At 43.6% G+C, this 13,330-nt stretch overlaps 1 protein-coding gene across 1 annotated transcript; it reads left to right on the forward strand.

The window, feature by feature from the left end:
- Positions 1 to 15: 15 nt before the first annotated feature.
- Positions 16 to 7,989, forward strand: LOC115944729 (multidrug and toxin extrusion protein 2-like; the record flags this gene model as incomplete). The annotated part of the gene is made up of 6 exons (XM_081810431.1): positions 16 to 79; positions 2,978 to 3,126; positions 3,920 to 3,962; positions 4,757 to 4,801; positions 6,079 to 6,176; positions 7,892 to 7,989. Coding segments are annotated over exons 1-6 (442 nt in total), but the record flags the coding sequence as incomplete, so codon positions are not given.
- Positions 7,990 to 13,330: the final 5,341 nt, after the last annotated feature.

Raw genomic sequence — 13,330 nt, forward strand, 5'->3', positions numbered from 1 at the left:
TTCCTTGCAGGTTGTGAACGTTACTGGGATTTCCGTGGGGACTGGCTTGGCCTCGGCTTGCGACACCCTCATGTCTCAGGTGAGGCCCCTCCCCCCCCCACGCCTGTTGTGGTCAGTTCCCTTTCCTGTGGGACACAGCGTAGGGGACTGTCCCCTCCGTGGCTTTTGTTGCCTCTTCTTTGTCAAATACCATGCTGCTGACGGCTGCAGATACAAGGAGGGTCGGCTTTCCTAATTGTGTCTTCGGGGCCTGTGTGCTCAGGTGGGGCTGGGTTTTCCTTCTCTCCCTTTGTGATCTCTCCCACCCTAAAACTGTCCTCCCTCACCCGATGTTGAAGACTCACAGCTCCCTCTCCCACCCCCATGTCTCTCTCCTGAGGGCCAGGCTTGAATGTCGGTCACGTCCCAGACACCTCAAACTCAGCTCGACCAGAACTAAACTCGTCAGGCTTTCCCACCCGAACTGTTTCTCTCACAAGAATACACCACCCTCCGCTCAAACCAGAATCCTTCTTTATCTCCCATCTCCATGTGTTAGCAGAGAATCTGCTCATTTCTCTCCATCCTCATTGGCTGTCATGGGATTGGGAACTCTGGGTCGGTGTGCTAGCATCATCAGAGGTCAGATTCTGGTCCAGGCCTTTCGCTCCTGGCTCCGTCTTCCATTTCACCCACCCGCTTTACAACCCTAGTGGTTTCCCTGCTAGGATCCGAGGTGCTTGGGGAGACAGGCTTTCTCCCATTCAGTCTTTGGATCCCTGTGGTTCAGCCTTGTGCTTGCTATGTAGTGGGTACCCTGGAAGTTTGTTGAATGAGTGAGAGGAAAGCAGAGAAGCAAGCAGAGATGGGTAGATGGGTGGACAGATGGTTGGTTGGATAGATGGATGATGGATGGCCAGGTGGGTGGGTGGAGGGACAGATGGATGGTTAGATAGATGGTTGTGTGGACGGTTGGGTAGATGGATGATGGATGGACAGGTGGGTGGGTGGAGGGACAGATGGATGGTTAGATAGATGGTTGTGTGGACGGTTGGGTAGATGGATGATGGATGGACAGGTGGGTGGGTGGAGGACAGATGGATGGTTAGATAGATGGTTGTGTGGACGGTTGGGTAGATGGATGATGGATGGTTAAGTAGATGGTTGGGTAGATGGATGATGCATGGATGGGTAGGTGGGTAGAGGGATGGATGGGTGGATAGATGGGTGGGTGGGTGGTAGATGGATGAGTGAATAGTTGGATGATGGATAGATGGGTGGGTGGATGTATCAGATGAGTCCTGTCTTCAAACCCCAATGCCTGGGAGAGTGAGGACAGGGTTATATCCCAAGGAAGGAGCAGCACTCAGCATATGTGGTGTCTTCTGAGCTGTTGCACTCAGCTCCCCGGCAGTTTGTGCATGAAGGTGTCCTGAGATAGTTTTTATGGGCTAGGCTAAACATGGCCCTAAAGGATTTAATGTAATTTAGGCTAAAGTTAGCTCTGGATTGGCATGGCATAGGATATGAATTGTTATTTTTATGTTTATTATTTATTTTATAAAATCTTTTTTTTTTTAAAGATTTTATTTATTTATTTGACAGAGAGACACAGCGAGAGAGGGAACACAAGCAGGGGGAGTGGGAGAGGGAGAAGCAGGCTTCCCGCGGAGCAGGGAACCTGATGCGGGGCTCGATCCCAGGACCCTGGGATCATGACCTGAGCCGAAGCCAGACGTTTAACGACTGAGCCACCCAGGTGCCCCAGGATATGAATTTTTATTTTAAACTAGTTTTTTGTACCTTTTTGCACCATTTCTGTTATTTTTATTCATATGGTTTAAAGAAAAAACAAAAAAGACTATATGTTTAATTTATTGCCCCACCTATCAACATATAATGAACATCTTTCTGTATTAGTAAATATATTCCATAATAGTACATTGTTTCCTGGATTTTAAATAGCCTTTTAAAAAGATTGTAAAAAAAATAATAAAAAATAAAATAAAATAAGAAGGTAGTTAAAAGTCAAGCACATATAGAAACTTCAGGTTACCTAGAAAAGTATTTGAAAAAGATGGGGGAAAAAATCACTAAAATTTAACCCTTCCGCGTTAACTCTATTAACTTTTTGGTGAATGTCCTCCAAATATTTCCATCTGTGTACGCTTACACACCAACACCATTCTAAAATCTATGTGGTTTTATTACGTTTTCCTCCCATTAAACCATGTGTTTTGGAGAACACATGGAGTGAAGTAGGTACACACAGTCCTTTTAATATCTGCATAATATCCTATGTCATTTATCTTGCCATGATTTTTATTTGTTTCCATTGCCTCTTTTTTTTTTTTTTTAAAGATTTTATTTATTTGACAGACACAGTGAGAGGGAACACAAGCAGGGAGAGTGGGAGAGGGAGAAGCAGGCTCCCTGCTCAGCAGGGAACCTGATGCGGGGCTCGATCCCAGGATCCTGGGATCATGACCTGAGCCGAAGGCAGACGCTTAACTGACTGAGCCACCCAGGCGCCCTGTTTCCATTGCCTCTTGTACTGTGCTTTAAGGTTGACCCCTTTTTGGGTGTGGAAAGAGACGGTCATTCGGGTTACTTGAAGGAAAGAGAGCGTGAGAACAGCTCCGCGAGGCCCAGACTCGGCCAAGGCCACTGTGGGGATGCGGCCCCTCGGTCTCGGTCGGGTCTGCTTCTGTCTGGGGCCTGCCCTGTCCTCCCCTGGCCCGCTCTCTGCTCCGCACTCTGGCTGCCCGGTGGCTGCTCACCTCTGGCTTCTGGACCCTCGTCCCTCTTAGACTTCAGCAGGTTATGTCCTTTCCCTGCTGGGAACTCCCCGCTGACCCTGTCGCACTGTGGAGGCCGCTGGGCCTGCTGCCGTGCCCCTCCCCGGTCCCAGCCACGCGGGCCGCCCTGCCGGACCTCTCCCACATGGCTCTCAGCACACCTTAGCATTCTTTACCCTTGTTACGTTTCTTCCCTCAAGTCCTTTGGAGGCAAGAACCTAAAACGCGTGGGGATCATCCTTCAAAGAGGAATCCTCATCTTGATGCTGTGTTGCTTTCCTTGCTGGGCCCTCTTCATCAATACGGAGCGCATCCTCCTGCTCTTGAAACAAGACCCCGAAGTCTCCAGGTCAGCAGCGTCTCTTAATGTCAGAACCCTAGGTTCAGAGTAAGTCACTGTCTGGTCCTCTTACCCATGTTGACATGTTCAGCCAATTCCCTGGACTCGAACTCCGTGGCAAATGGAAGCTGTGACGTGCAGACCACAGGATAGAGGGCTGGTGGGGTCCACCTGACACGGGGTGACACGGTGACCTGGTGCTGTGCCCAAAGTGAAAAGCTACAAGACAAGAATGTAATACCCTTGGCCCGAGTCGACCTTTCCCAGAGTTCCTCCATTGTGGTGTTTTGCAAACGCACAGAGTATCTCTCTCCTCCCAGAGCAGAATAGGAACACAGTTGCCTTCATTTTTGTTTTTAGAGTTGGGGTTTTTTTAAACCTACAATTCCAGCAAGCTCTCTGGGATCGTCTTCAGGGTACGTGGGGTCCAGGGAGGCATCTCTCCTTTTCTAGAAGACCGTTCCTCTGGCTTTAGTGTGAGATACACCTACAGTCCTGACTCAAAACGTTTCTAAATTTTGCCCAACTTTCAGTTCATTTTGCTGTGTTCATTCTACCTTTTCTGCTAAGAAGGAGCTGAAAGATGTGAAGTCCGGCTTCCCTTTAGAAAGCAGACCCTCAGCAGGCCTGATGTAGTGTTAATTTGGGTTGTAGAAAAGGTCTCTTAAGAGTGTTACTAAATTTCCCCATCTAAATTATTCTTAGTTTTAATTTTTAGAAAATACTGTATGGATTCAATTTGAAGAAATAGGACCAGCAATTGTTTGAATATTAACTGAAGGCTGTTTGTTGTTTATTTCAGGATAGCCCAGATTTATGTGATGATTTTTATTCCGGCTCTTCCTGTAAGTGTCAAGGGTATTCTTTTTTTTTTTTAGATATATTTATTTATTTATTAGAGTGAGAGAGAGAGAGAGAGAGCAGAGCAGGGGGGAGGGGCAGAGAGAGAAGCAGGCTCCCGGATGAGCCGGGAGCCCGATGCGGGGCTCGATCCCAGGACCCCGGGATCATGACCTGAGCAGAAGGCAGGCACCCAACCAACTGAGCCAGCTAGGCACCCTGCGTTGCAATGCATGAAGCAGCTCATGAATGTGGTCATGTGTGTGCCTCCCTCCTTTGTTTTATCATAGTGCTCTTCCTGTATACATTCAACGAGTATGTCTTGGACCTGCCATCCCTCCCTTACTGATTCTCAGAGCTTGTACCACTTTGAGATCCCACAGCTTACACTGATCAGGAGAAGAACTTTCCTTCCTTATGCCATGGTTACTTTCGATTGCAAATTAATCAGGGTGTTTCCGGGGCTCCCCTGGGATCTGGGGAAGGTACCCCCAGCTAGCACCCTGGGAGCCATTCAGATGTCAAAGGAGTGAGCGGTTCCTGCTTCAGCCAGTTAGAAGTCGACTTGTCCGTTCATCGGGGAATCCTTTCTGGAAAATTTCAGACAGCGTCGGGGAGTCCTTTCTGGAAAATTCCAAACAGTTAGCATCCTAGCATTGGTTGGTGTGGCGCTGGTTCTCCAAATTTGAGGTCTCATCAAGAAGAAATATCTTCTTGAAAAACAGAACTGACAGAAACTGTTGGAATTACAATTATACTTTCATATTAACAAGAGGTGTTTTTCTATTTCATCTTACAGGCAGCATTCCTGTTCCAGCTGCAGACGAGGTACTTACAAAGTCAGGTACAGATTCGTTTTCTATTTTTACTCCACGGTACTGGAAATGTATAGTAAATATTCTTAAGGAGTTTTCCATGAAAGCAATTCACAATTTTTTTTCCTGGAATTCTACCCAGAGCTCCTTGTTGGGGAGACGTGACATCTCGTAGATGGATTTTGTCCAGCTCAGGAGACGCCCGTCTCTGACTGTCAGATTCCTGCGCCCACCCCTGGTGTTACTGTGCAGTCCGCACGCTCCACCCCTTACCTCTTCCGTGAGCCACCTGCTTGCCTTCATGTGACTTCTGTCCACAGAAGCCGCTCTACTTTGATGGTGGCCAGCTCTGTTTAAACACATGGAGAATCTTAAAGAAAATGTTTATCCGAGGACCAGGGTAGAGTGGGCCACAGACCCAGAAGCAGCGAGGAGCTATGGCCCTGTAAAGCCCGGAGGGTTGGGTGGAACCTTCACCGCACGCCTGCTAGGGGCCTGGCCTGGGGGTGTTCTGTATGAGATGATTTCACGAACCCTCACCGCGGCCCTGTGGAGAAGTCACTTGGCCAAGAAGTGTCTCCCAAATGGTCTTCCTGTGACGCCGCATGCCAGGAATCGAGTTGCTGTGCATGCGATCCTTCCTTCTCTTCTCTCTCTGTGATATCACCTGGGGCCCAGCGGGTCATTCAGAAGCATTTACACACTGCTGGTTGGTTGGGTTTTACCAGTTTATTATCAAAGGATATGGCAGAGAATGCCGACGAACACCCAGACGGCGAGGTCTGTGGGAAAGGGGTGCCATTTTCCCAGCACGCCCTCATGTTCACCAACCTGGAAGCTCTCCGAACCCTGTGCTTTTGGGATTTTTATGGAGGCTTCCTCACATAGGCAGGATTGACCATTTACTCTGTTCCCAGCCCCTCTCCCCTGTCTGGAAAATGAGAGATGGGCTGAAAAAGTCAAGCTTCTAATCATGGCTTGGTGTTTCTCGTGACCAGTTCCCATCCAGGAGCCCACTGAGAGTCCCCTCATTATGACAAAAGGCACCTTTGTCACCCAAGACATTCCAAAGGATTTAGGAACTCCGTGTCAAGAACCCATGTTGAAAACCCCATGTATTAGAACAAAGGATTCCCCTAGTGCTCTTATCACTGGGGAAATTACCAGGGATTTAGGAGCTCTGTGCTGGGAACCGGGGGCGGGGCGGGGGCAGAGACCAATATGTATGTTTTCCGTTATTTCACACCACCTAACTGATTAGCTCTTGAAAATGCTATTTGTTTTCTTATTTGTCTGGGGATTTTAGGGCATCATCATGCCGCAAGTGATCACTGGGATTGCAGCGAACGTGATCAACGTGGGCATGAATGCCCTCCTGCTCTATGCCCTGGACCTCGGCGTGGTGTAAGTAGTGACCCTCTCATTCCCCAAATCCTGAGTGTCTGCTGTGTGCTGGCTCCAGTCCCAGCCCCTGGGGGAGTGAGGCAGCCCTGGAGGGAGCACTCAGAGATGCCTCCATACGATAGGGTGGGGGCTGGTGCTCAGGGCACCGGGAGGGGCAGCCAGCTTAGGCTGTTGCAAGGAGTGAGAGGCTTAGTTGGGGGAGATGAGGGAGGATGCTGTGGAAGAAGTGATGTGTGAGCCAACACCTGCATGTCGGAGTGGAGTTAGCCCGAGGTGCCTGTGCGGATGGAGATGGGTGCCCCGAGCGAAGGCAGGAGGGGGCAGAGGACTGCAGGGATTCTCCTGCTCTCTCTGAGTTGTAAGAAACTGAGCTAATTCCATCTTTATGGAGGAATTGGGAGGGTCCCCCGTAGAAGGCAGTGTCAGATTGGACCTCTCACGGAGGCGCCATGCTGTTGGTCCATCCCTCGGTCGAACCTTCTGGTGCACTGGCCCAGAGCCAGTCTCCCTCACATGTGGCGGACGTGGTCCCACCAGCGCTTGGAGACCCAGCCCTGAGCCCTGGCAGTTTTTAGATGCTTTAGGGCAGCGTGGGTCTTTATAAATAAAAACTAGTTTAGTGGGTCATGATGGACACTTTAAAAAATGAGGTGTATTATGAATGAAATAAAACAAAATGAAATAGAATAGAATAGAAAATGAGAAGGTATGGGGGTATTTTCACGAGACGTTTGTTTCTGTGTGTGTGCGCCTGTGCGTACACATATTATTGTGGGTACCGGGTAGTGATAGGAAATTCATTTCTTACTGTTAGTTGCAGTAGGAAACATATATATAAAAGCCATTAAGTAAAGGACAGTGGAGAGGTGGAATAAAAGAATAATGAATGAAAAAATGTTGGTAACATCTTCCTTATGCCAGGAAACTGAAAGAGGCTTGGCTGTAAGAGTCAGCAGGCAGGTTTGCGAGTTGGTGATATCAACCCACGTAAACGCCTGAGTAGGGGGTCCGGGTTTCCCCTTCAGGTGCACATTACAGACCCTCTTTTCAAGGTTTCTTGAACAAAATAAATAAAAATCTTTTAAAAAAAAGTTTCTTGAACAGATTTACGAAGGACAGTTTGGGGGTAGTTGGGTAAGAGGAGAAGAACCCATGGGAATGGATTAATCAGTGATAAAATTCAAGGATTGGTCAGAAGAGTAAAGTGAAAAAATAGACAGCAAGCAGTCCCGGGCTCTCTGTGCATCGTTTTATTTGTGGGGTAAAATGTCATCTGTCGAAGATGCTCTGAGGTTATCTTGTAATAGCAAACAAATTTATTATAATCCTGGGAAATAAAACAACTATGAACCTTAGACCAGTATTTTGAACACAGTAGCTGTGTTTTGATACTCTATGTAACTAATTATGCGTAAGAATTTATCCGATGGGTTATTTCAGGCTGTGAGGACAAAGAATGGTGACAGATGTTTATGTTCTTTTGTTTTTTGGGTTGACGAATAGTCACATTTGGCTCTTCCACAAAATTCAGTGTTGGTGGAAAGAAAACAAGTCCATCGTAAGTGGGTGCTGTATCATTAAAAGATAGCCCACGGGTTCTAGGCTTTTCTAAAGACTGTGATTCTCTAATGAAGCCAAAGCTCTTCGGGGGTAGCCTGTTTCTTTGTACTTGGACGGAAGACACTCACAGGGAATGATCACGTTCTCTCCTTCAGAGGATCTGCCTGGGCAAACACCACTTCCCAGTTCCTCCTGTCTGCTCTTCTTTTCCTGTATGTGTGGTGGAAAAAAATCCACGTCGACACTTGGGGAGGTACGAGGACTTTGATTTCTTACATTTTGTTATTTATTATTCAGAAGGATGTAATTCTGGCTTGGGGAATTGTTTCCCTCCACAGAGAGTTGTTCTTTTTTTTTATTTTTAGATCTTTTGGAAAATTTAAAAATTACAGAAAATATTTAAATTAGTGGAAATAAAAATTACAGGTCAATATGAGATTTTTTAAAGATTTTATATCTATGAAGGCAGCTTTTGGTCATAGAAAACTGTTGGCAGCTGTTGGGTTGTAAGAATTGATACTTAATGAATTAAAATTGCGGATGCAAAAATCCTAACTGTTCTTTGCAATTTACCCTGCTACATTAAAGTGAAGTTGGATTAATGTCTTACCAACTCAAGTGAACAGATTGAACTCTCTTAAACAATCAGTACCACTTACAGGTTAGCTAAATTCCCTTAAATAGTTTAACGTGCATTTGTAAATTTAGTAAAATGGGTTTGTTTTGTTTTGTTTTCTAATCTTTAAAATTGTGCTAAGGTATATCTCATGTAAAACTTGCCGTCTTAACCATTTTAAGTGCTCTTCAGTACATTCACGATGTTGTGTAACCATCACCACCATCTATTTCAGAAACATTTCTATCACCCCAAACAGAAACCTTGTACCAGTTAAGCAATAACTCCCCGTTTTCCCTCCCTCCAGCCCCTGGTAATTCCAATCTACTTTCTGTTGATCTTGTACCTTGAAACTTTGCTGGAGTCATTCATTAGCCCTAGCGGCTTTCTTGTAGATTCTTTGGGTGTTTCTACATACAGGATCATGCCATGTGTGAATAGAGATCATTTTTTACTTCTTTCTTCCCAGTTTTGGTGCCTTTTATTTCTTTTCTTGATTCGTCAGTCTGATAGAACTTCCAGCACAATGTTGAATAGAAGTAGCAAAAGCAAGCATCTTCGTCTTGTTTCTAATTTCAGGGGGAAAGTTTTCAGTCTTAGGCATTGATATGATACGTGTGGGATTTTTCATAGAAGCGCTTCATCAGGTTGAGAAAATTTCCTCTATTCCTAGTTTGTTGAGTGTTTCTGTTCATAAAAGGCTGTTGGATTTTTTTTTCTGCATTAACTGAGATGAACACTATTTGTTTTTCCCCCTTCGTTTTATTAATGTGACGTATCGCATTGATTGGTGTTAGTCATTACTTGCATTTCTGGGATAAATCCCATTTGGTCACAGTGTACAATCCTTTGAATATGCTGCTGGGTGTAGTTTGCCAGTATTTTGTTGAGGATTTTTACATCCATATTCATAAGGGCTTTGCTCTGTGGTTTTCTTTTCTTGGGTTGTCTTAATCTGGCCTTGGTAGCAGGGGATGCTGGCCTCATAGAACGAGGCCATGAGTTCAGTAGTGTTACTTACTCTTCTCTTTTTTGGATGAGGTGGAGAAAGATTGGTGTCAGTTCTTCAGATGTTTGCTTTAATTCACCAGTGAAGCCCTAGGTCATGGACTTTTCTCTATTGGGAAATTTTCATCGCCTATTCAATCCCTTATTAAAGATTTGTTGAGATTTTCTATTTCTCTTGGGTCAGTTTAGGTGATTCCCGTGTTTCTAGGAATTTTGTCATGTCATCTCGTTATCTAACTTGTTTCCATACAGTTGTTCCTAGTACTCTCTTAAAATCCTTTTTATTAATGTGAAGTTGGTAGTAACGTCCCCACTGTTATATTGGATTTCAGTTATTTGAGTCTTCGCTCTTTTTCTCTTGGTCAGTTTAGCTAAAGTGTTGTCAATTTCGTTGATCTGTTTTGGGTTTTTTTCCCCCAAAGAAACAATTTTTGGTTTCTTCTGTTACTTTTTTGTTCTGTATTTCATTTATCTCTGCTTTAATCTTCAGTATTTATGTTGTTCTAGCTTTGGGTTTCATTTGCTCTTTTTCTGTTTTGAAACTCAATGTGTAAGATTAGTTTTATCAATTTGAGAGCTTCTCTCTTTTTTGACGTTAGGCATTTACAGCTATAAATTTCTGTTGGAGTGCTCCTTTGCTGCATCTCATCTGGTGTGTTATGTACTTGTTTTCTTTTGTTTCAGAGTATTTGCTGATTTCCTGTGGGTTTTTTTTTTTTAAACATTATTTACTTATTTATCTGACAGAGAGAGAGATAGCAAGAGAGAGAGCACAAGCAGGGGGAGTGGGAGAGGGAGAAGCAGGCTTCCCACTGAGCAAGGAGCCTGATATGGGGGCTTGATCCCAGGACCCTCTCTGGCCTCGTAAAAAGAGTTTGGAAGTTTTCTTTCTATTTTGATTTTTTGAAACAGCTTCAGAAGAATAGGTATTAATTCTTCTTTAAATGTTTGGTAGAATTCCCCTGGGAACCCATCTGGCCCTGGGCTCTTGTGTGTTGGGAGATTTTTTATTATGGCTTCAATTTCCTTGCTGGTGATGCGTCCGTTCAGGTTTTCTCTTTCTTCCTGGTTCAGTTTTGGTAGTTTATACGTGTCTAGGAATGCATCCATTTCTTCCAGATTGTCTAATTTGTTGGCATATAGTTGCTCATAATATGTTCTTACAATTGTTTGTATTTCGTTGGTGTTGGTTGTGATCTCCCCTCTTTCATTCACGATTTTATTTATTTGGGTCCTTTCTCTTTTTGATAAATCTCGCCAGGGGGTTATCAATCTTATTAATTCTTTCAGAGAATCAGCTCCTAGTTTCGTTGATCTGTTCTGCTGTTGTTTTGGTTTCTATTTCATTGATTTCTGCTCTAATCTTTATTATTTCTCTTCTCCTGCTGGGTTTAGGGTTTATTTGCTGTTCTTTCTCCAGCTCCTTTTAGGTGTAGGGTTAGGTTGTGTATGCGAGGCCTTTCTTATTTCTTAAGAAAGGCTTGTAGTGCTATATACTTTCCTCTTAGGACTGCCTTTGCTGCATCCCAAAGATTTTGAACAGTTGTGTTTTCATTTGCACTTGTTTCCATGAATTTTTAAAAATTCTTCTTTAATTTCCTGGTTGACCCATTCATTATTTAGTAGGATGCTCTTTAGCCTCCATGTATTTGAGTCCTTTCCAAATTTCCTCTTGTGATTGAGTTCCAGTTTCAAAGCATTGTGGTCCGAAAATATGCAGGGAATGATCCCAATCTTTGGGTACCGGTTGAGACCTGATTTGTGACCCAGGATGTGATCTATTCTGGAGAATATTCCATGTGCACTCAAGAAGAATGTGTATTCTGTTGCTTTGGGATGGAATGTTCTGAATATATCTGTGAAGTCCATCTGGTCCAGTGTGTCATTCAAAGCCCTTATTTCCTTGTCGATCTTCTGCTTAGATGATCTGTCCCTTTCAGTGAGGGGGCTGTTAAAGTCCCCTACTATTATTGTATTATTATGGATGTGTTTCTTTGATTTTGTTATTAATTGGCTTGTATAATTGACTGCTCCCATGTTAGGGGCATAAATATTTACAATTGCTAGATCTTCTTGTTGGATAGACCCTTTAATTATGATATAGTGTCCTTCCTCATGACTTATTACAGTCTTTGGTTTAAAAGCTAATCTGTCTGATACAAGGATTGCCACCCCAGCTTTCTTTTGATGTCCATTAGCATGATAAAGAGTTTTCCACCCCGTCACTTTCGACCTGGAAGTGTCTTTGGGTCTAAAATGAGTCTCTTGCAGACAGCATATCGATAGGTCTTGCTTTTTTATCCAATCAGATACCCTGTGTCTTTTGATTGGGGGCATTTAGCGCATTTACATTCAAAGTAACTATTGAAAGATATGAATTTAATGCCATTGTATTGCCTGTAAGGTGACTGTTACTGTGTATTGTCTCTGTTCCTTTCTGGTTTATGTTGCTTTTGTGCTCTTTGCTTAGAGGACCCCTTTCAATATTTCTTGTAGGGCTGGTTTGATGATCACAAATTCTTTTAGTTTCTGTTTGTCCTGGAGGTTTTTTTAAATTAATTTATTTTTTTTTATCACTCCTTCTATTTGGAATGACATCCTAGCTGGATAAAGTATTCTTGGCTGCATATTTTTCTCATTTAGCACCCTGAATATATCATGCTAGTCCTTTCTGGCCTGTCAGGTCTCCGTGGATAGGTCTGCTGCCAGTCTTATATATTTCTACCCTTGTAGGATACAGAGCTCTTGTCTTGAGCTGCTTTCAGGATTTTCTCTTTGTCTCTGAGATTTGCAAGTTTCACTATTACATGTTCGGGTGTTGACCTATTTGTATTTTGATTTTGAGGGGGGTTCTCTGTGCCTCCTGGATTTTGATGCCTGTTTCCTTCCCCAGATTAGGGAAGTTCTCTGCTATAATTTGCTCCAATATAGCTTCTGCCCCTCTCTCTCTTTCCTCTTCTTCTGGGATCCCAGTTATTCTAATATTGTTGCACTTTATGGTATCATTTATCTCTCGAATTCTCCCCTTGTAGTTTATCTTTTTCTCAGCTTCTTTATTCTCTATCGTTTGGTCTTCTATATCACTAATTCTCCCTTCTGCCTCATTTATCCTAGCAGTTAGAGGCTCCCATTTTTGATTGCATCTTATTAATAGCCTTTTTGATTTCAACTTGGTTAGATTTTAGTTCTTTGATTTCTCCAGAAAGGGATTCTCTAGTGTCTTCTATGCTTTTTTCAAGCCTAGCTAGTATCTTTATAATCATTATTCTGAACTCTAGTTCCGACATCTAACTAATGTCCATATTGATTAGGTCCCTGGCAGTCGGTACTGCCTCTTGTTCTCTTTTTTGAGGTGAGTTTTTCCGTCTTGTTGTTCTGTTCAGAGAAGAATAAATGAACGAGAGAACAGAATACTAAAATGGCAACAACCACCCCAGAGAAATATACACTAAACAAATCAGAAGAGACCCGAAACCAGGGGGAAAAAAAAAAGAAAAAAGAGAATATAATCAGACAGGTGAGCAGAATAGAGCAATACACTGGATTCTGTGTATATTTTGGTCTGTTTTTTAGAAAACTAGATCCCAAAATTGTAAAGAAAGACAAACTTATACATAGAAAGATAAAATTAAATACATTGAAAAGATAGAATGTAACTGTAAAGATGAAAATTTTTTTTATTCTTATGTTAATCCCCATACATTACATCATTAGTTTTAGATGTAGTGTTCCATGATTCATTGTTTGTGCATAACACCCAGTACTCCATGCAGAATGTGCCCTCCTCAATACCCATCACTAGGCTAACCCATCCTCCCACCCCCCTCCCCTCTAGAACCCTCAGTTTGTTTTTCAGAGTCCATCGTCTCTCATGGTTCGTCTACCCCTCTGACTTCCCCCCTTCATTTTTCCCCTCCTGCTACCTTCTTCTTCTTCTTCTTCTTTTTTTTTTTTTCTTAACATATATTGC

The sequence above is a fragment of the Leptonychotes weddellii genome, unplaced genomic scaffold (genome assembly GCF_054177405.1).
Source record: "Leptonychotes weddellii isolate Sample4059 unplaced genomic scaffold, ASM5417740v2 HiC_scaffold_2562, whole genome shotgun sequence".
NCBI lineage: Eukaryota > Metazoa > Chordata > Mammalia > Carnivora > Phocidae > Leptonychotes > Leptonychotes weddellii.